General features: G+C 41.8%; 1 protein-coding gene across 2 annotated transcripts in view; it reads left to right on the top strand.

The window, feature by feature from the left end:
- The window catches only part of gabra3 (gamma-aminobutyric acid type A receptor subunit alpha3), a 64,496-nt gene that overhangs the window by 6,719 nt on the left and 34,139 nt on the right, over positions 1–23,638 (top strand). For both annotated transcript variants that reach the window (XM_037467181.2, XM_037467179.2), the window contains exon 2: positions 14,435–14,540. In XM_037467181.2, coding sequence (XP_037323078.1) covers positions 14,455–14,540 — 86 coding nt within the window. In that variant the 5' untranslated portion in view covers positions 14,435–14,454. The remainder of the gene's footprint in view (positions 1–14,434; positions 14,541–23,638) is intronic.

The following is a 23,638-nucleotide window of genomic DNA, read 5'->3' as shown; positions in this document are numbered from 1 at the left end:
CCTCAAAACCTCAAGACTTCACTGACTAACACTCAACACGACTGAAAATAGCATTTAGACTTAAGACGTATATATACTTATAACACTGAACACTAGTGGAAGCTACAGAATAATTGACAAAAAAACATCAACACATAATAAGATTTCATTTAAAGAACATATTTTTTTTTATCTCCCCCCGGAACTGTTTGCAACTAAGGGAGATGTAATAATAAAACCTATTTTCTCAAATGTCCTGACCCGCAAGCACTTTCATCAAGAGACACTGCTATTTTATTGCATTTGACGGACCATGAAAGTGAATTGTAGACACAATATACCTCAACAAAATATCATTCATGCATCTAAAGGTTAACCTGGTTGGGACTGGCATAGCAGAGGAGCTTTTATCAGCTTTTTATCCAGCTGGAAAATGTTCAGCACCTTCTTGAACTGCAGCTTCTAAGACACTTACAGCACCTGTTTAAGACCCTCACAAGAGCTAGCGGGCATTCCTATGAATACCGATTCCATGCTTAGTTAATCTGAAAACTAGGGGCCGTGCAAAGACTTTCTCATCCCCTGAATTTAAAAACAAATGAATATGCTGTCTGTGCGGCGTCAGTTTGTCCCTTTATTGCACAAGATATTTCTATTAAGCAGAATATGGACTTATATACGTATATAGCAATATAATGTGCACAAATGTCCCATCCTAATGTCACCGACGGTCAGACCGTGGCTCTGCCTCGATGCATATCCATGCACATCACAAACAGGCAAAGGGACAACCATGTCGGACTCGGACAACCACCTTGAATGCGCTTGACTTGATGCCAAGAATGTGAACAGGGGACAACGGTGTCCTCCTGTAAAGCCTGTCACAGGTTCCCAGACAACGTGCCCTTTTCCAGACCTGCCACTTTTGCCTTTGGAGGGACGGAGAGCAATGCAATAATAGCACAGCTTTTGTTTCCGTGGACTCATGTCAAGATAATACTGTTGGACAGGATTGATGATTACAAATTCTAGCATTAATGATTCATTTCCTGATTATAGTATCTGTATCTCCTGTATCTTTGAGAACAAGATGACATTATTCAACAGAAATAACCAAACGAGACCAAGAAAATTGTAACATTTAATAACCTTGAACCATCAAATCTTTGACTGCAGCTCCAGTTTTTCCTCCAATCTTTTTTGGCTTGTTTATTCCGATCCAGTAATTTTGTAATGGCGTAGTAAAAATTGAATACATAGAAGGACATGAATAAATATAAGTAGTTGGCAGACTTCATGCGATCACTGTATGCTTTGTATTTTGAGTTTGCAAAAAGTTTGGATAAGAATGGAGTGAATGGATGAAACAGAAAAAAGCAGAGCGGCGTGAACACAAACTCTAATGAATCTATCGCTGGAGTCTTACTGACCTTGTAGTCTTTTCAAAGAAAGGGCACAGAAATAATGGAAATTAAAGTGACACGTCCATTCAAAAAACCGAGTCCATGCTGATAATGGCCAGTAGGAAACAAAACAACAAAGCAATAAATCAGTTCTTGGATTTGCCATCAGATATTTTCACTTCATTAGGTAATTGATTAATCAATTCTTTCTGCGGCAGTCTCATCAGACTCAGAGTTTTCCATTGATTGGCGATGAGTATAACAACGAGTTAGAGAAGATGACGGCACTGAGGCTCGGCGTTAACAGCAGACGCTGCAGTGAGTTTCATTTGCAGTCACGCCTGAGACACCCGCTTCTTCACAATATCTTTATTGATCAGGCGTTGGGTCTGCCCGGTCTTATTAATAATCAAATACTACTGACTGTTAGTCATGGTTATAACCACTAAATATTTGTCGGGGTATCTTAGGGAGGGTTGTCAGATATACTTCTGTCTTGATATTACTAAGTGGATCCCTGGGAGCCCTCCATGTTGTTCTTTTCTTTTGAACCGCTCACTTTTGAATGTAGTGTTCTTATCGTTGTGTTACTGTGGGAAGGGCTTCGGGAATTGAAAGTAGGGAGTATCGGCTGCCGCTTATTTGGAGGCCAGACTGTAATCTCGCTAGCGTGCTGTACATGAGCGCCACCAACGTAAATGAAAGCTGCCTCGCCTTTCTGAGGCAGGAGAGAGAAAATCAAACACCAGGCGCACTTAGTGAGGAGTTCTGTACAGGTTTTGTGTGTGAAATAATCAGTTAAGGATGACTTTACAATGTAACTGCTTTCTTTGGGCGGGAAATATGTGTCTATTTAATTAGGCAAACTTGAATTACTGACACGCCATTGTACCTCATGTGTATAAGTTTACCCGAAATGGAGCGGGAAAATGCATATCTTTTCCTACAATTAGACAGAAACAACTACTAACCTTTGATTTTTACCAACACGCTGTATTAAAAAGGTAGGCTGTAATATACAGCACCAGGCCTCGCGTGATTCGTTGACGGCATAGACATAGTCCATCACAAAAACACTTCATTTAGCATAAAGTGCGTCAGCGCGCCGCATGAAGGGCCAAGTCAAAGTGAACAAGTTGCAGCATGAAAGCCTCGTCCACAGTCCTCCGACATTTGGGAGGATTCCTGACAGCTACCCAACGTCGGGGTGCTCTGTACACTCACTTCACAGCAGCGCAACTGTTATGCACGAACACCTCCGAAAGCCAAGGCATCCCGGAGCACTTTGTCAAGACGGCAGCTGCAGCAAGACAGCAGCGCTCTGTTTACTTTGAGTCCTCACCACAGCGTGGTGAATTAGGATTATCAACACGTGGAATGTGTTCCTGGTGGTGGGAGTCACTTACAATTGACTTCCTAATGTTTGTTCATGTGAATGCTGGTTTATCTGCTGCAGCTGTTGTTGATATTGTTATTCTGCTGTTATTGTTGTGTAGAAAATGGCTTACAGCAACTGCTCTTTGCAGAAATAGATTTGATCATGATAACGAAAATCTCTTCTAGAGATTCATCCATTCCATGATCATGGAAAGATTGAATGCAAATACTAAAACAAGAACACAGACTTAGTAGTAGTAGTAGTAGTTTTGGATAGGAATTGGAAATTCTAATCATTAGAATCATGGACACATTTGTAGGCGTGACTCACAATAAACAAAATGGCTCCAATCCTTGTGTGCCACTGCCAGCGCCCCTCGGAGCTGAAAACCCACTCACCTGTGTGTGTGTGTGTGTCCAGATTGCACCAGTGCTGGAGCTTCTCAGCCTCGCACTTGATTGCCCCTTGACAAACAGAGTGAGCAGTGCTTAACCTGAATCTCGCTCACGCTGCTGCAGTCAGCCCCGCTTGCAGTCGTGTTGATCTTCGGCCTCTGCGCCACCAGCAACGCATACCGCAGTGAAAACGTGCCGCACCCGCAGTCAAAGCCCCTTCCGTCACCAGAAAGCATCTCACCACAGTCCGTCGGGCCGAGCAGCAGCCCCCACAGAGGCCCGAGAATCATACCCGTCACACTTGCCCCAGCCGGGGGAGGGGGGGGGGGGGGGGGGGGGGCGCAGTCCACGTAGCCGGCAGCAGCGCGGCAGCGTCCCGCGCCAGTCGTACCTCGGCCATACGCCGCGGAGTGCGACGCAGCCTGAGCAGCTGGCGCCGCGCGAGAGCGAGCAGCCACGGTTTGAGTCGCTCTTTGCCAGAGGCAGCCTCACAGCTGCCGTCATTCACAGTAAGTGGGATCCTACCGGCCGCACAAAAGGCCCCGCTAAGCATCGCGTCCACGGAGACGCACGGCAGCCCCGAAGAAGCTGCTCACAGCCCCCGTCGGGAGCCTCACTCGGCTCATTCCCATTGAAGGGAAAGTTGATTATCATCTAGACCGGGGGAGAGGTGACTTACCGGAAAAAAACTATGAATTGGATTATCTAGTAATATTCATGGGTCAAATTTTAAATATATTGTCTCCCCATCTGTGGGGTGGAATGAGAATGTAATAAAATGTGATGTTATTGGTGGGATTCACATTTGCTGCGTTTGGTCTTTTTTACGCAGTATCTGCTCTTGAGATAAGATGAAATATTTCTTGCAGGCCTAATGTATTTTAGGGAAGAACACCATCAGTAATATCCCTCTGTGTCATACAGGGGAAATGGGTGGCCGACTCTTGCCTGTGGCATACACGCCTTCATATCTGGCTGAATGACGATACGTTAAATTATGAATTGGTTATTTAAAATTCAGTCAACGGGTTGTATTTGTTCAATAAATGGACCTTTCTAATAACACACGTGACACTGCATATCCTCTTCAAAGTTGGAACTGTATTAGATTATGCTATTCCTCTTTTCTTCAGGGCAAATCTTTCATTCAAAGTTTACAACATATTACTGCATAACCTTCAATATGAAAAACTCTGTATAAGAAACTTGTGAGGCGAACGTCAGCTTTACGCTGATTTGATTCCTGTTTATTTGATACAACATTTTAGTCAACAATTGTGCTGCGGAGAAAGTGCCGAAACGTCCCGTATGTACTTTAAAGACTACAGATACTTGATTTTGGACTTAACGGTAGCAGCAGGTCAGACTAAATGTATTTACAGAATTACAATAAGCTTGCTGCTTTTGAAAAACGCCTCATTTCTTGTATTTAAGTAGTTGTGTACATTACAGACGTCTTTCAGTATATTCTTGTCTGGATTTAATAAGAAAACAAGATCAAAATTCAACACAAGTTCCACCTAAGTGGCAAAGATGAGCCAACAGAGCTTCAAGGTGAGCCAAGGCATGGATGTTTGATTTATGGCTTAAATTATTCTGTCGGGCCGGTCTAGTGCGTGTGTTGAACCCTGCTTCTCTTTGCATGGCCATTACCAGAGAGTGAAACATTGCATTTCAATTACAGCTGGGCCATAGAGCTGTCCTTCACGTTAGCAATGGCAATTGCTCCTACTTACACTGAATCGCCAAGCTGCCCGTGAATACTTTACCGGTTAGTGTGATCGATAGCTAATGATCAAACCACTTTACAGACGCACCCTGAGGTTGGATAGATTCAGTGACATTAACGGCCCACTTGACTCAAAAATAAGCAGACAAAATGTGTTGCTTTGCATGAACTTTCAGGGTTCCAAAAATGTTTTATGGGCTCCTTTAGGGCGAATGTTACGGTTTGATGGATCATGGACCCCGTGCTCTCTGTTGTGACGCATTCAGCGGGTCAATAAGCTTTTATTTTAAAATGACTCTTAGGAGCATAGAAAACTCCTGCAAAGTACTTTACACCAACATTTAAGTGTATGAAGAAGCACTCAGCGATCTAATGGCAACCAATCCAATAGTTTGAGGCATTTTACTCAAAAATCACAAATGTCAACTTGGAAATCATCAACACAGGAAGTGTTTGGCATCACCAAAGTCGTTAGGATTCAGTGAATGCTGCCGATCCATCAAACCGATATTTCAGCAGATAAAAGTAAAAAGTCAAGAGGTGTGGAGGTGTGGACAACACCTGCCATGTTCAGACACAGGCCATTTTGTTACAGTAGTGAAACAAAGTGATTTTTTGGGGGCCTGTGATTGATGGCATGGAAGTCACATCGATCGAAAAAACAGCCCATTTTCTGAAATTGCTGTGGTGCGTCTTAAATCTTCGTGAAACCACGAGGCGCAAAAGGAAAGATGAAGTGAAGACAGCCATTTGCCTTGTGACCCGTCGTCACGTCTTACCCTGTTTCTGTGATGACTTTGGAGGGCCATCGGTCAGCCCTGTGAATGGATGACATCAGCATAGCATTGTTGTTTTTCCTTTTTTTTCTCTTTTGTTATTTTTACTTGAACATCTGAAAAACTCCAATTGCAGTCAGGGTGGACCGGCTTATGCAGTGTCCCCCCTACAGGTGAACCAGAAAGGGGCCCCGACCTCCCAAGAAAGTCTGGGAATTATTTATTTATTTAATTGAAACACTCACTCTCTCTCTCTCTCTCTCAGCCGGTGCGATAGAGAGTGATAGCGAAAGAGAGAGAGAGAGAGAGAGAGAGAGCGCATCCACCCGCGACGACCACTGACCCCCCCCCCCCCCCCCCCCCAAGGTTTTCAACCACGGGGAAACACTTGAGTGTTGCACAACATATGTTGAGTTTAGAGTGGCTCAGAGAAGAAGAAATACATTTGGAAAAGGTATTTTGCGCAGCGCCCAAAAACCTCAAGGTGACATTGAGGCTTCAGCTCATTAACAAAACTAGACAGTGTGAAAGTTTAAATAGCCGGGACGCCGGAGCTTCTGGGCCCGTCCTGAAATGTCTCGTTAGCCGTATACTTTATCGGATACTTAACACAAGAAATGAGCAGGAATGTAACCTGTACACTAATGATTCATTATTTATTGCTTCTTGGCTTCGAGCTAGCGTTCCTTGGGGGGGCGGATTTGATGGAGCGGTGACTCAGCGTCTGGCATAGTGGACACCGTTATGTTTTTTCCCATTCAAAGACTTTTCACATAATTATTTTGAGCAAAACACTCGGACTAGTTTTTAGATTTTTTAAGATAATTCAATTATACCCAGTTTGCATATTGCTTCTTTTATTTTGATTTCTAAAGATGAATTTGCATTTAAAATGTTAATTTCAACTTTGGGGTGAAAGTTTTAGCATATTTTTTCCATTTCAGAAAGCGCCTCACTCAAATAGGATTTCTCAGGTGATAAACACAACCATCACGGTACTGGCAAAAACATGGAGGGTTTAATGCAGTTTTGCACAGCGGTCCATTGTGGTTCCGCTCCGCGAGGCTTGTTCAAGAACTGCATTATCTCGCACACTTGGTTGACCCTTGGTCAGCGTATCTATAGCACCATAAAGCACCACAGCGACTTCCTTGGTTCTCCCTCCTCTGATACGGTATCAAATGTCGCCATGCCGCACTCGTTTGTATTCCCGTAGCAGACTCACAGCGGTGCTCAAGAGCACTCAAACTCTGACAGACATCTTCCTCTTCTTTCGTCTCCTTTGTTTTTCAGGAGTAACAACAGTAACAGATGGGTCGTAGTTCAACTGTCTTCTGCATTTTTCTGAGTAGATTAGTTTGATAAGTAAAAAAATGGAAGTGTTCTCTAAAAACAGCTGTTTATTTAGTCATGCTCCATCGGGTGTCTTAAAATAAGTCAATGGCTTCTCCTTTCGGGCCACAGCAATACATCAATACTCTCTGCTATTGATGTAGCTTCCTCATTACGTCCACTTCCAACGTTGTTCCCAGCTTCAGATGGGGGGGGGGGGGGGGGGGCATCAAGAACATTAATCATAACTTGTGGACACATACAGACAGTACAGGCCAAGTCCAAGAATAACAATATCAATTTAAAAAATGTGTTTTTTTCCTTTATGTTTCCAATGTGAAAGAAATGATAATTTAACAAAGGTCATGCCTGTAGTTGCCCCCACAACACAGCGGGCCAATTTACAAGATCGGACAGCGCACGGCGGAGGTGGTCAATGAAATAGTTCATCTCACTTCTCATCTTCCCTTCCTCCTGGTGCCCACTTCTTGTCATTATGTGCCAGTTCAGCCGCCCCTCCTAATGGGCAAAGACTTTGTTCCAACTGTAATCATAATCCATTGAGTCTGAACGGAGATATTAATTTCCCCAACATGTGGGGCCCCGCTCGGCTGGCCATGTAATGCTATCAGCTTTGAAGGAATCTTGTCTGGTTAAGCCATTTACAAACGGCCTGTTCAACATCCGTTTTCTTAGAATTAAATTCAGCCGACGAAAATTGAAAATTGCTTTTGAGAATAAAAGCAGTGCCGTCGATAGCTTGACTGTAGTCTGCCTTCTCTAGTATCATTAAGTCAAGAATCGTGGGTTACTTTTCATTAAATTAATAATTCACACAATTCACATCATTTGACATTTAACTGTATTAATCATAAAATACTTTGGTAAGAACATTGGTGTTGTGATATTCAGACACATGTTACACAGTCCAAGAGTCCCGCAGCTTTTAACACTTAAACATGTTTTCTTTCATGGGGATACCAAATAAAAAGAGTCGTATTTTTGTTACAGTGTGTGTGTGTTACAGTTGAAATTTAAAGCCAGAGGAAACAGTTTCCAGTATTCACCGTGTAAGCAACATTAATTGTGTTTTTTATTTGTATTTTTTTGTTATTTCTTGTCTTGAGCAAAACAATGGCTTTTTTTTCCGTTGCTCTAAAGCCCCAAAGCCAACAATGTATCTTGGCAATAGAAGCACAGCTAATGATGGTATTGTTCCTTTTTTTCGGTTTATTTAATGATGATGTTGAAACAGCATTTGAGGAGAATTACTTGAGTGTTTCCTCTAATCAAGATTTGTTTTTCCGAATTCCAACATATAGCCCAAAAGAACGCTTCTGTGGCGTACTTATTCTCCATTACAGGATGTAAAAAGGCTATTCCTGAAATGCAAATCATCAACAACAATGTGGTCATTAAAAGGAAAAACAGAATGTAAAAGAGTCGGCATTGAGCTGCAGTCAGCGTAACAAGGCCGGAGGTAACACATGTGCACAGGTGGTGAGTGCTAGGGAAGGTATTGCTCTTCACCGGGAATCTTGATGAACTGTGACAGATTTCACCTCCAAGGCAGGCGCCCTGTCCGAGGCTCAACAGCTGCTTTCCGCTTGTAGTTTTGGCTTCCCGGCTGCATTGACTAGAAAGCCGATCCCCATTGGTTTAGTGTTCCATGTCTCTAATTGTTTTGGTCACAGAGGACATGATTATGCTTTTTATCTGATACGATCCCTTTCTACCAACAGTATAATGCATGTCACTGCAGGGACAAATGCCTCATTAAGGTTCCTTTATAATCCTGTGTAATTTCAGAAACAAATCAGAGGTATTTTCCATTTAAGAGGTTGGGTCAATTATTACTGGGAAATGTTTAGAGTGAAGGCAGGTTGCCATTGGAATGTGTTTTTTAAAATCATGATGGCATTGAGTTAACACAGTTAATTGAGCTTGGTCTTTCTAGATTGTATACTTTACATATTGGATAAATGAATATAAAATATTGTAGAACAACTAGATAAGCATTATAGATCCATTAGTGACTTGACTGGTTGACAGCTTATAGAAATATTGAACTATTGGTCTGCCAAAAAATCAGCTTCATTAGGAAACGAAAGGGATTGGCCGATCCAACTAACAACCCAAGTTCACTTTCACATGTGAAAGGGGATGAAGAAATGGGTTCAAACACATCATACAGGCCAGGGAGCAGTGCTACAGTATATGAGGCCATTTCCAGAGCAGCAAGCCATCATCATTTCATGGAAACCAAGGTGCGTGTCAGTGGGTTTAAACACCACTGTACCCTAAAGTGCTGACAGGAATTTTCAATTCTGTGGCCGTCTCTCGCACAGCCTCGAAGGGACCTTAAGCGCTTTAAAACCTTGTCAACTATCAAGTTAGAAATCCCTGTCACACGCGCTGTATGCAGAACCACATTCTTGCGCTAGCAGTTTAAATTTTACTTAAAGGAAAAAAGGTCTGAGCTCCTTCTAAACATCAAATTACAAATGTTTAAGGGCTGTGACAGCCTTTTGCTTTTAAGCACTCTGGCTTCATAATGGAAAACAGATTTCTGTTATTCTACCTTTGGGTGAATTCCCCGACACAGTCCAAATCTATTTTTGAGTTAAAAAAAAAAAAATGAATCCATCTGTTATATTTTTAAAATGAATTTCTTTATGCTAATGAGAGACCACAGTGGGTTTAGAGATGTCGTACAGTATTACAGCTTTTTAAAGTCGCAGTCAGGGGAGAGCGAGCTTTATCCACGAAGGCTTGGCAATAACAGCCAGACACTTTATTCTTTAGATGCCTGCCAAGTTCAGCACTAATATAAACATATATCGAATCACTTCCCCTTTTCAGAGGAGATAGAATATGGTCATCTTTGATCCAACTGGACCTCTTGGGCTGCCCTAAAAGCAATAAAGGAGGTGAGTTGTCATACAGTGCTTTGCCCATAATGTATTCACTGTACTCTCATTACGAGTCTGTGAGGAACAACCTAGATCTTGACAAATGATCACTAGCATAACATCATAGCGATGCGCCCTGGTGGAGACAGCTTTGCCCGGCGGCCCGATACATTGATCATTTTGCAATGATGAGGCCTAATGATCATAATGCTCGTGCTCACGGTCCCAAAAGAGAAAACGGGAAAAAAATGTCTTTGCTCATTAGGCCCACCTGTGTTCCAACCTCCGTGTTTTAAATGTGGCCATTTGGAACTGAGTTGAGGATGATGCGTTATATAATACTGATTAGTGATGAAAAGCCAACGGGATATTTTCCATTGGATTTGGAGGTTGTTGCAGAAAATAAGCTTTGTGGCAAACAAAGTTGATGATACAGGCATGTTTTGTTCAGGGAAGATAATCTTCACAAATGAACACCATTTAGATTTTTGGAAAGCGCACATGCATTGGCAGAAATAAAAGGGACTATAAATGAGCCACACTGCGGTAACATGAGCTCAGTGTTTCATTATCTGCCTCTACATAACCACATTGGGATCACATTCACAGTGTTTACAATGAGCGCGTAATACTCGGACAGGTTACATACATTTATCCTTTCCCTGAAAACTGCTCACCCCTGGTTACCAGCAGGTGTGTGATATTATCGGTTGTTTCATCAGTATCTGCCACGGGAAGCGGCTAATTATCGGTGTAATCTGTAAAAGTTGTACTATCACACTGAAAGCAACGTCGGTTTCCCGCCACTGTGGGTTCAGTTTGAAACCCAGACTTTTTTAAATATGTTGTTGAATTTTAAAACCACTGCTAGATTCCCGGCGCTAGACTGTCACATCAAACCAAATGTGACAGGATTTAAGGCTATTTTTAGTGAACAGGCACTTGGATTACGTGACTATAGAGATGTGTCCTAAATTCAACAATTACTGCAGTCAGTGTTTATTGGCTGATGAGGTCTTTAGCTGCTCCTTGACTTCCTGAGCAGTAACTGCACCACTGGGGATTCAGCTGAATGGAGAACATACCATTAACTCTACAATATGACATTTCCGTTCCCTTTAGATCATGACCGACTGCACACTATAAAAAAATAAATAAATAAAAAGAACTGAACTGGCCCCAACTGGCGTTTTTCTAAGAGCAAACTGACGCTTATTATTTTTCCCCTTATTATCTGTGTTGTTTAACAAATCACTCAGCACATTCACTCGGTCAGATTATTCAGCTAATTTGCATCAAAAACATTCAGAGCCTTTTGATTCTGTCAAATGTGATTACATTACTCACTGCATAGAAAACAAATGTTGCTACAGCGGAAAATGGAGAGTTTCTTTGCTGTCACCTTCGGCAAGCTATTTTTAATTTGCCAACAAAAAGGACCGTTTTTGTTTTTTGCTTTTCCTTTATATTCTCCGTTTCGAGCGCAATCCGAGCTCTAGGGACCGCTGACGCACTGAGCCCCTCATTTGCATGACAGGTATTTGTAAATCGGGTGCACAATTGTAGACAGCGGCCGGCAGTCAGTCTTTTCATGCCAGCTTTTTTTTTTTCTTCTTCTTCTTTCCCCCGTCTAGAAAGCTTTCTGGATGGATTTTATTTCTGCCCTAATTGGTGCTTTAGTCCAAGGAGACATGTACTGAAGAAATAGAACAGAGCAGAGATCCTATAGACGATGTGACTAAATGTTTTTAGTTCGTCTGAACATCGCTTTTCCCCCACTATTTGAAAGACATAGTAGAAAGACTATCAGTGTTGGAGCAGTGTTGTGACTGAACATCAGGAGTAGAGAAATCGGAGTATGTTCATTCAAAAACTCAAATGAAAAGATTCATTCATCCAGGACAATGAGATGGGAAAGGGTGATCCTTGTATGACTGTAAGTGCCTTGAATAAGTGGCGATATGTCAGGAAATTAGCAATGCAATTTTTAGAAGGATATTAAGACAAGGAAATGACACGTCTGACACCAGAGGACATCCAGTAGTGAATCTCCTATGCAAAATGTCATGAATGAACTGTACTGTTTAATTGGCAATATTTACTATTTCATTTTTTAAGAAACTCATTCTAGGGTGATAAATAAATTTTAAAAAACCTGAATACACACATATTCAGGTTAAGATCACATGGCTTGGTTCATACAATTTGCAGATGTTTCTAACTGGGACAGAAGTAAGCCACCTCAGTGTTTTTCAGCCATTCAAGGAAAAGTAGATGGATGGATGTTTTTTTACATCAACGTGGACACTCAGATATGTTAAAAGCAATGTCAAACATCAATAACACCTCATGGTCCTTGGATTGATGAAGCAGTGTGTCCAAGTATATTGGTTGCTGTCCCCATTAAACCAATAGATTAAACGCTTAAGCATTAGAATAACTTTTGGAAACCCTAAATACCCAAAGCAGCGATGAGAAAGTCTATTTGCCAGAATAAAGTCCCTAAGTGGCTCTTGTCAAAATATTGTTGGGTTACACACTGCCAAGAAATTACAGATCTATTCACCCATTCACAACCATATATCTTATCATATTTGGCGGATATTTCAGAGCTTTTTGGCTCACAAGCACCACGGTCAGGGTAAAGCCTCATTAGATGTGCATCAATCACTTGGTGCTCGGCTGCAATCAATATCAAGACAGCCCTTTATTGAAGTGGCATCACAGCCGTAGTGTAGGAGGATGGTCACAGGTTGCAGCATTGAACACACAACCTGTGTGTCCTCACATGTTTAGTCCTCACAGTGGCACACACAGGACACGGCTATCCCAGAGGAAGCTGTTTGATCTCCCCTCTCCGTATGTTGTCAGTAAAGGTGGGCGGATTCTCACCAAAAGCACAATGCAAGCCTATTAAGTAGGACGCAGCTGCTACACGCATGTATGTACGTATGTGTCTGTGTGTGTGTGTGTGTGTGTGAGTGTGTGCCTGTGAGTGCTTGAGCGGCCGTCTAACCGCTGCAGACATTTAGCTTCCTTTTCCCCCTCCTCTCCCTTCTGTTTTCAAGCTGCACTCATTTATTTGTCACGAGAGGTAATTTCATCTCTCTGTAAATTGCCGGACTGTCACCAGTGTGTCATAATTATCAATGATTACAGTGTTATGAATGCAGCCGCTATGCGATGTCCATAGAGTGGAGACATAAGGGAGGAGGAGACTGTACTGCGGTACAATGTGTTTGTGTCACATTGTGCTGCTCAGAATGTTGGAGCTTGTAAGCTTTGTCTTCTCTCATGATTACCGAGGGTCACCTACTCACAATGTCATCTGGTTCAAGAATATTTAGGTGGGTTGCTGAATATTTTATGTGTTCGGTTTAAGTGAGACTTGATTATTTTGGTACATATCTCATGATGTAATGGTAATAGTTAAAAGTATAAGTTAGGCTAAGTTAATAAATTATTTGTGTGGGGATTTGGTCATAAAGGCTTATTATAAATATTTTATAACCCTTTCCCAGACCTAGAAAATATAAATGTATTCTATAATATTTATATTTTTTTTTACCCCAAAATATGATGGAAGAAAAGCATAAAGAAGAAAATCACAAAGAATGTAAGATGATCTAACAAAGTGAACATTTTGAACCTTCAAGTCCCATTAAAAACGGAAATGACCTATTGCCAGCTGTGGTGCAAACATAGTAACGTGGTCATATCTTGAGCTGATTGTATGAAGCGGGCTCTGACTGTGTGGCTACTGACGGCCTTGGGCGTCATGAAATTTCCATCCCACTGAGGAACCAAATAAATAATAAAACTAAACATGAACTAGAGCTGAAGTCTTGCCTAATATGAGCTCAAGTAATGAGCAGCCAGAGAATCAGAAGACAGCAGATATCACAACTCAAGATGGCAGAATCATTTTAAAAACAAACAAGACACTTTTAATCACATGAATCCATTTGAGGTGGGATCAGCCAAGCCGCGATGCCAAATCGGGGTAGGACCGCATTTCATATCCCTCCACTGCCGTTGGCCCTGAGCGAATAACCCCATCTTCATAATCTGTTTTATCTGTACTGAATAACTCAATTTCGGTGATTGCTTCTTGCACAAAACTTGAATTCGCCCTACTGGCCATCAGGGGGCGACTCCTCTGGTTGCAAAAAAAACAAAACAGAGTGCGTGAGACCTGACTTGATACGTTACCTCAGTAAAACTTGCAAACCAGAGTTTATGGTCTTGATTGCTCATTGGCTTGAATTGCTCATTATAAGTCTTCTTCAAAACAGCGCAATGTTCATTTAGTAAGTTATGGTCTATTATACTAAACCATCCAGCAGGGTATCCTTTAAGCTGTGGCTAGGTTGTGATTGACAGTTAACTGCTGTCAATTTATCAATCATTCGATGATCATAACTCCTGCATTCATCTGTTAAGTAATAAACATGATTACATCAATTCCTGTGACAAGTATCGTTTGTCAGTGAAAACTGGATGACATCATCTCCATCTATCTTTCCACAGGAGTCCTTCTTTAAACTGATATGGCTGCTGCACTTTGGAAGCCTAAACCACTGGATTTGGGCTTGTGGATCTTCCTCCTGCTCCTCAACTTCCTTGCTGAAGCCAGGTACAACAATATACAGCCCTGTTGGCAATTCACCTACTCTCCGCCCCATTTTATTTCCCACACCACGTCCTTGCGTAGGATGCTGAGGCGATGTGTTTTGAATAATACCTGTATTAATCAGGCTCTCTCCTGCAACACACATTCTATACCCAACGTCATTAGAAGCTGAAGGTAATCTATATTGTAAGCAGAGAAACTGCATGAAATGTGTTTGTTATTCCACAGTGAGATGGTCTTAGCCGTAAATGTCACTTTGGCAAACTAAATAACCAAACCTCTATAATGATGTGGACAAAAAAATGAAGAAAAGGCAGGACTGCCTAAGAAAACCTTTAGAATTGGTTAATCAAGGTAAGGATATTCCTCCTTCTTTTCTCCTGCAAGGACCTCCAGGGCAACACTCTGGCTTTAACATTATGTCATAAATTATGGCCTTAAAAGATCAAACATAAAGTGAGTTCATCCTCCCAGTTACTGGAAACATATCTTGTGCTTGACTACTGCTGTCTGGGTTTCACTGACTAGTGAATTCATTTACATTGACAGCCTTGGTGTGCTGTACATTGTCCAATCACAGCATTTTCACTCATGCATCCTGTGCACATTTTCCCGTTTGTGTGCAAGAGTCAGCAAAAATATAAGTAAAAAGAAAGCTCCGGCATGTCTCAAAGTATTCCTAACCAGACTCCTTGTAATTTCAAAACCAAGAGATTGCACAGGGAGCCATGGTAGCATTGTTGATAAGGTAGGATGTTATGGTGGGGAAACATGGCGAAATGTAAATCACTTTTTAAGATTTTGCACCCTCGCAAAAGCTCATCAAACCTGGAAGAAGGCAGAATGGGGGAGAGAAATCACAACAGTGTGCAAAGGGATTAGCCAAGTTTACTTTTGTCAATGTGCCACTTGGCCCTCCGTGCTTATTAGGAGCACACCGAGTCATTACTCATATCAAATGTGTTGCCAGGAAGAAGATGCTGGCAAAAACTGGAGAGAGATCATTCACGAAACATATGCCATTGGTGTTATTGTAAGCTTTTCCTTTCAAGGATATTGTGGTTTACCCGAACAACATTGTGATGAACCTGCACACAGTCATCTTGTGGCCATTTGTCCCGGCCTACTTTTCATGGCTTCAGCTAAAAACCCTCAGAAATCATAATGACTTAACATTCAGTGATTTTCAAGCCACATAGTTTTCAGGAAACAAAACCATCTCCCCATGCACAAAAAAAAAAAATAGTTTTCAAAGTTAGGCCTGAGGACATTTGACAGGCCCACATAGAGCCCTACATCACTGGCTGACCTCACTGTCGTTTTAGGGTGGCTGGGATTCTCCCGAAAACATTTGTTGTGGGTAGGTTTCCCAGAGGAGCGGAGGCTTTTGTTAGTATCATATCAATGCCCATGGATCCTGCGCGGAGACGTAATGCTCGGGTGTCCAGATCCATCTAGATCAGAGGTATTCAAACTGTGAAGCGGGCGGGGGGTTATGGGCACAGGCCGTTTGAGGGGATGGAAGACGCTGAGCCGCAATTTGTGACAAAATGAGTTCTCCGACTGCAGACGTAATATACAAATTCTTAGATTCAGTGTGAAGTTTACTCTGAGGATGTCATTTCCATTTGCCTGAGAAAAGCATCCACGTATTCCAGTGTAAGGGTACATTGTAAAGAGGAGTAGCGAAAATGTAAACAAATATAGGCAGAAGGAAATCTCAGGTTGTAGTAAAACTTTCTGAAATATGTAAGTGGGCCTGTGACAGACCTTGGAAGCGGTTTTGATAAATTGAGGCTAAATACTAAATGTACGCAAACCAAATATGTAACCACAGGAGATGAAAACTCTCATCAGGTCAAAAAACCTGCCCCATCGGCAACTACAACAAATATTAGTTAACTGATAATTAACATTTCCATAGATACATTTGCTGCTTAAGTTAAAGCCTGGAACCTGGATTTGGTTTGATCATCCAGAAGGAGGCCAGAAACAAAGATTGAGGACAAAATGATTTACATTAGTATTCAGGATGTTAATAAATAATATGGGAAACCATTAGATGGGATGAGAGCGGCAGGTTAATAATGGAAATGTAAGTGTTGACATATTCAGGGCCAGGAAATTGCCATTACACCCTTTCCAACTGAGCCCGAGCAGCCAATGCAATTCATTATGCATGGACCTAACACAGCATGTGACAACGATTTCCACAAACGTTAATCCCTCTGAAATTACTTGAGACATGATGTTGTCCACATGGGCAAAGCCCTTGCACAGCAGTCTTTATTTAACATATTTTATTCATTTTAACCTCTACTAAATGAGCCTCTGCCTGGGTTCATATGAAGCAAGACACTTTGCTGCCTCTGGAGAAATCCGAAAACTTGCAACCAAAATGGAATTTCTCCTGGAAATTTGTATCTGAAAGTAAAAGTGCATATTAATTGTCCATCAAACTCCAACTTGCCGGAGTTTCGAAATAATCCTCAGAATGTCAGCATGCAAATTCTCCCAGAACATCTGCATATCAGCAGAGCCGCTTCTCGCTGAGCGCTGCCTCCTCCCTGATGCCCACTGATGCTATCGACGGGCTCCAAATCGGCTTTAATACAGTTGAGGCAGGAGACTTTCCTGATGGATTAAGGTGTAACAGACAAATCCTGCATATAAGGGTCTGTCATTCTGCACATCACCAAATGTCCTAATTCCCCCCCCCCCCCCCCACGCAGAGAGACAGGGCCGATTAAGCCATTATTCCCAGGAATCCATGTATAACATATAAATGAGAGGGCTGTGTTCATTCCCTTTCGGGAAGGTCTTTCAACCCCCCAGCTCGCCTCTCTTCCAACCCCCCCAGCCTTCGCCTTCCACAGTCAACACTTAACAAGTGTGGACAGTCAGGATGTCTTGTTGTCTATTTTGTCTGTAATCTGTTGCCAAGCTTCTGGCCAACGTGGCACATAATCAATGGCTATAAGGATGAGAGTGCTACGTGTACACTTTGCCTATGGATTGGAGGGAAGTTGCCTGGCCTAGACTTGCTTTCTTCCCCTATCTCACATGAATTATTCACGGCATGGCAGAGAGTGGCATGACTTTGAGATGTGACCTGGTCAACAGATAACATTCTGTTTCGGTAGTGTTGTCAAGGTTAATGTGTCACAGGTCTGGGCGAGGGTAATGTATTCATGGCTGATCCACTTTGCTGATTGAATGACCAGGCAACTACTAAAGAACAGAAAGTCAAAGGTTGACTCTGGTGCACTGATGTCAAATCAGAGACGACGAGTGTATATACGCCCGAGACCCTGCATCACAGCTTCTGTGTGACATCAAGTGATGGGAACGACTATTCATTAAAAAAGGAATTATTAAAAAAACGATTTTATTCTTTAAGTGTAAACACACGTTGTTAATTATGTCCAAGTTGTATTGATCCATTTTGCAATAACCTCAAGTTCCTGTTTATATTCCGTTCACAGTGGAACTGAAAAGTGCAGTAAGAAAAGAAAGGTCTGGTTTCCTAGAAAATGTGCAGACTAGAACCAGTGCTGGAAGCAACAGTAGAGACATTTGAAAGCAGACTTCATGAAAACATGTCATTGCTTTTGATTTTCTATTGACATTGTGAGCATCTGGCCAATGATCTTCAAAGTAACCAACTAGCCAACAACCCAAGCGGGCATTTATTGAACTGAAGCTGGATTGGATTTCCCAGAAAAGGTACCAGCAGATGGAAGGTTGAACACTCGAGCCAGAAAATTACACAATCGACAAACCCTCAAGATTTTTCACACTCGTTGGATTGATCGTTTGTTGTTGTTCTAACATCACCGAAGCCGTATCCTCACACGTCGTATTCATGTCGTTTATTTCACTTTTTGCCTCAAGGAATTGTGGCCTTTTTCATGCAGCACTGTCTATGAAACCATATAATTGCTCTGCATCACATATCATCTGCCAGCAGCAACGTCCGTCGACGCCTTCTGAAGTCGGATCTGCCTGAGGTAACGCTGTAGATACAATCCATTCAAGCCTTAGAAAATGTTTCACATGACAGTGTATGGAGCCAGATCCAGGCCAAAGCTTTTTAGGATCATTAGGAAAAACAAATGTGAACCTTAAGTTTTGATCCTGAACATTGAAAAATACAATAATGTAAAATAAAAGTATGGACAAAAATTATTATAGGATTGAATATAGTGTTGACTAAGTGTAACAATTTTTTTGAATAAAATATTCACATTCACATATCTTTTCTAATATTTTATTTTTCAGTTGCAGATTTTATATTTTCAGATTCAAATCTTATATTTTCAAGTTTCAAATCTTTTTTGACATTCAGACTTTATTCGCTGATCGTAGGCGAAGGGGCGGGGCATCAACCAAGAGTGACAGTGTAACAAACTAGAAAATGCATTTCCTGCTGAAAATGCGTTGGAATGCATAAAGCTGAAATTCATTTCAGAAAGTTGCTTAAAGTACAAAAATTAATAAATTAATCCTAAACATTGCTGAAACAAATGAAATTGGAAAAATGAATTCAAAAATTGCTGAAAATACAGAAATGAGAAAAGCTGAAATGAATTTTAAAGAATTGGAAAGAAAACACAAATGGGAGAAGCTCATATCAATCGGAAAAAATACAGAAATAATAATAGCTGAGAATTAAAAAAGATCTTTATTATTCGTGAAGACGCCTGAATCAGTGTGTATCAAATCAATCTGTGCCACGTTCATTTTACTCAAATGACTGATTACTTTTAGGAGACTACCACATGGGTTTCAGGATCACTGACAGTACAGCTGCTTTACATTAACAAGGGAAATGACGGAGTTTAAAGAGAAAAGATTTGCTATGGCGATCTCAGAGAGCAGGGGGTGTCGAACATCCTGCCCGCCGGATGAGTGTGAAAATTAATATAATAATATCTCAAAGAACCATATAATATGCCAAAGAACCATATAAAAACACGTAGAACCATCCAATAGATGAAGTGGCTCTTAAGAAGGTGACAGTTCTTCATAGAACATAGAGCCTTCTAAAGAACCGTTTAAGAACCTTTTTTTCTGTGTGTTGGATTGTGTTTTGGGAAATAGAGATATTAAGCTGTAAGAGACATTTTAGCATGTTTTAGTTTTGTTTCACCTTCCACAACGTGGGGGCTTCGTGGGCCGCTGTGACTGTGCTGAGGGTGTGTGGGTTTTTGAATCGCTCTCAGTCTGGACTCTACCCTGAGACCGGTTGTCCTTGGGCCGGCCCACAAGGGCCAGACCACAGGATCACTGAGCCACGCAAACTCCCCACAACACCTCGATTCACGGAGGAGTTTTTTTTTTTTATGTGGGAAACCCAAGAAGGGGGGGGAAACCCACAGGGGAACCCCCAGATGGCGGGGGGGGGGGGGGTGAAGCTGTCAACCCTAGGTGTTAGTGGGTTGAAGGGGGGGGGGGGGGTCAACCCCAGATGTTAGGTGATATCGCTAATATCTTTGGAACTCAAAAAACAATTTCCCCTATTTAAGCGGATAGAGATCTCATCTGCATTTGTTTTAGCAGATTGCACATCCTTTTATTATTGTGATTGTTGAATGCATTATTGATGGATTTGCTCACAGATTAAGAACATACAGTGTCAATGATGTTAAACTGCTATTAATTCCCCTTAATTCTGTTGATTCATGTAACTGTTGTTTTAAGGCTTTGCCTTTCAACTCACTACTGACGCATGTTGGGTTTAGGGCTCAGCTTGCAGTTGCAGAGGGAAAAGTGGGAGAAAAATGAGGAACAAGATGACAGCGAAGTGAGCAGTAGACCAGTGTTCTGTAGGCTGTGAGAAGAACAGCCTTCTTTTTGTTATTTTTCATGAAACATGCTGATACTGTAGTACAAGTTCCTGCGTAGGTATTTATACACAGCAGTATTTTGGTTTCTTTAGTATGTTGAATGCAGGGCAGTATCTCTGAAACGTATCTAGTAAGACATGTGGTAAAATGTATTCAGTGTCTTTGATTATATATTGAACCGAACTTGCTGCATTATAAATTATAAAGGCAAAGCAGTAAGCAAAGTAGGCCTACAACGCATTATGCATCATACTTTGTTTTGTTTCCCTGTTGAATCCATTTATCAGTAGGCCGGGAGAGTATTAGAGAAAAAAAGGGAAATATCAAGGTATTTATCTGTTCTTGATATCAACAGAACAAAATAAATGTCCTGAAGTTTAATTTTCCAAACCTTAACCCTGGGCAGTTTCACTACTCTGTTAGACTAGTCACTAGCCAGACAGTAACACTCAGTCATGTCATGCTGTCGTGGCAGTAGAACATTCACAAGATGAGATTCATGACTGGACAGCGACACGTGACCCGTAAAGTCATCCACCAAGGACAAAAGACGATGGAGCTGGCATCAAACCGGGGAGTTTGCGCCTCTTCTGTTCTAGTGCTGGGTGCAGTCCAGTTATTAGCAACGGGTGACTACTCTTCTTTTATGGATTACTTTTTGAATTACTCACCATCTAAATTGGCAGGATAAAGTGTTTTGTTTCGACAGTATAAACCCAGCTTCTTCTCATAGACTGTATACACGTCTTCAAGCTGTACAGCGGGAAGCCATTTTTCCTCAAGCGTACAACAACTCAAAGATACCAGCAGTAAATTGCAACGTCTTCTTCCCTCAGCTTTTATTGGAACCTGTAGCTCTACCCCCCCCCCCGGGGTGTCGCACGTGGAGGTGTGATGTGTGCCACCGGGTTATCGTAGAAACGCCTCCACATATTGCCCGTAGTTCTGTACTGTAGGCAATGTAGCTGCCAGGTGTTGACATGGAAAAGTACCTGTGCAAGAAAAATAGATAATATCTCTGGTTCTGCTGCATCAATTTGGACTTTTTGACTACTCTTGTTACTAAAATGTCCATAGTCTTCTGTTGTTATGCTGCTATTATCGGGTTCACTGCTACAATATTTTTTGTACACATGACATCCATTACCCTTATCATCCTGAAAGAGGGATCCCTCTTTGATGTGATGATTTGATGTGAGGACCAAATTAAATTTAGTCCATGTAGTGAAAATTATTTTAGTTTTTGACCCATACAAATACATCCAATTAAACATAATAATGATAAGATAGTTGGAAAAATGACCTACTAGGTTTTGTATTAGTCTATTGTACAAAGGATAATTAAACTCATAATTTATTGCAAACATTACAGATTTGTTTAAATGTATTTAATCAATATTCCACTATGTTAAACCTCTTCCACATCTTGGCTGTGTGTACAGAAGGTGTTAGTGCGTTGTTAGTGTTAGGTATTAGTGTCCTTGATGGCTGCTACATGCAGACACGCTTTTACTGCAGAGGCCATTCTTTCTAAAGAACGTGCGCTGGTTCAATAGAATGAGAATCCTTCACATCGAGGCTGAAAAAGGGAGCTCTGACACCCGCTGCCTTGCCAGATGGGGAGTCATATGTTGGCTGAAAAAAATTACCCTACTGTATGTGACCTGTGGCTTCAGCGTCACTAAATCATAGCAATTTAGCTTTCTTGGGGCTCGATAGGGACGTTTTACCATATCAACCATATGAGTCTGCTGCTCCCATCCCCGAGGTGGGGGAGGTTTTGCACGATCCATAGCATGGGGCACTATCGAGCATGCATGCAGTTATAAAAGATCTTATTGATGCTGATGCAGGTGATGGCGCTTTTGTAATCCCCGTAGATATCAGTGCTGCGTGCCGGGGCTTTTCTTCTACGAGCGCTTTGGAGAGTACGTTGGTGTCACAAACGTTGATATCACGCGTCTCAGATCCTATCTTATATGTTAGATAATTTCCTGCTGCCTTCTGTACACACAGCCAAGGCGGTTGTCCTACAAAAAACCTTTTTCAATTTGTGGTGCTGGGTTTCCAAAAACATTTCTAATGCTTCCAAAATGTATGTAATTTAATCACAGTTAGTTGATTGAAGAAAGATTTCTTCTTTTCAATGGCATGTTAAATGAATTAATTGCAGCAATAGCTTGCTGTGTATCCACTCTCTGAGCCTGCGCCACATTTTCTGATTACGTTGGAACGGTTTGCTATGTTTTGATGGGAAAACTGAACTTAGCTGACCTAGCTCTCATTATTTGTCAACTAACATTTCTCTGTTTTTTCTCTTTCTATGTACAGAGAGCCTTTCAGATGGCGGGTCAGCTTTCTTTTTGCAGCTTAGACAGACACCGGAAAGACATTTCCCTGCCCCCTCTGTGACCTTGGTTGTCATGGCAGTGTATTCAAGCTAGTTAAAGATCAAGGATAACACGAGAGACGAAAACGGTTCAAATCTGAGATCAAATCAACGGAGAGGCTTTTACAGCTATGGATTGGGGAATTGAGGGGTGTGGGAGTCAAAGACAGGATGAATGCGTATTGAATTTAGAGAGAAACACATTTCCGGAGAGCAGAAAGAAGGGATGTTTAGCTTAAGACAAGAAAATGCGCCAAAATAACACTGTTCAGCTTGACGCATGAGATTCATCTGAGTCATACCCCAATACGGGATTTCTCAGTGGATGACATACAATCCAGTCTTTCCCCTAACGTTATAACAAGGCTCCCCCTCGCATGGCAGGTCCGCCCCGACACGTTCCCGACTGAACTCGATTGTGCCTGTTAAAGAACATTATTCAATTATTCAAAAGGTGCAAACAGGAACCCACAGGCCCCTACTTCACCCGAGATGCTGAGCATCTATTGAAAACATTTTATTTAAGTTGAACTCGTTTGGGCACAGCGCTGTTCTGAGCGAGAAAAGCCAATGCGAATCTCTGGCACCCTCTGAAATTTTCAACATTTTTGTCCCATTTGTAGAAAATATCCCTCAGGTGGCATTCTGTGCCAGGCATGGCCAACTGGGATAAGGCCCAGGGGCCAACCCAGAACATGCTGCAGGGACTCCAGCCCAGCTGGCAGGGGAGCTCCTGGGCCTCCCGCAGGAAGAGCTGGGGGAGGTTACTGAGGGAAAGATGGGCGGACGTTGTACAGCTATAGCTCGACAAGGAATATTTTGTAAACAGCTTGGGAATTCAGAGCCCGTAGCCTGTTTTTTGG

This window comes from Pungitius pungitius, chromosome 16 (genome assembly GCF_949316345.1).
Source record: "Pungitius pungitius chromosome 16, fPunPun2.1, whole genome shotgun sequence".
NCBI classification, from domain to species: domain Eukaryota; kingdom Metazoa; phylum Chordata; class Actinopteri; order Perciformes; family Gasterosteidae; genus Pungitius; species Pungitius pungitius.
This window is presented reverse-complemented; position numbering and strand designations above follow the sequence as displayed.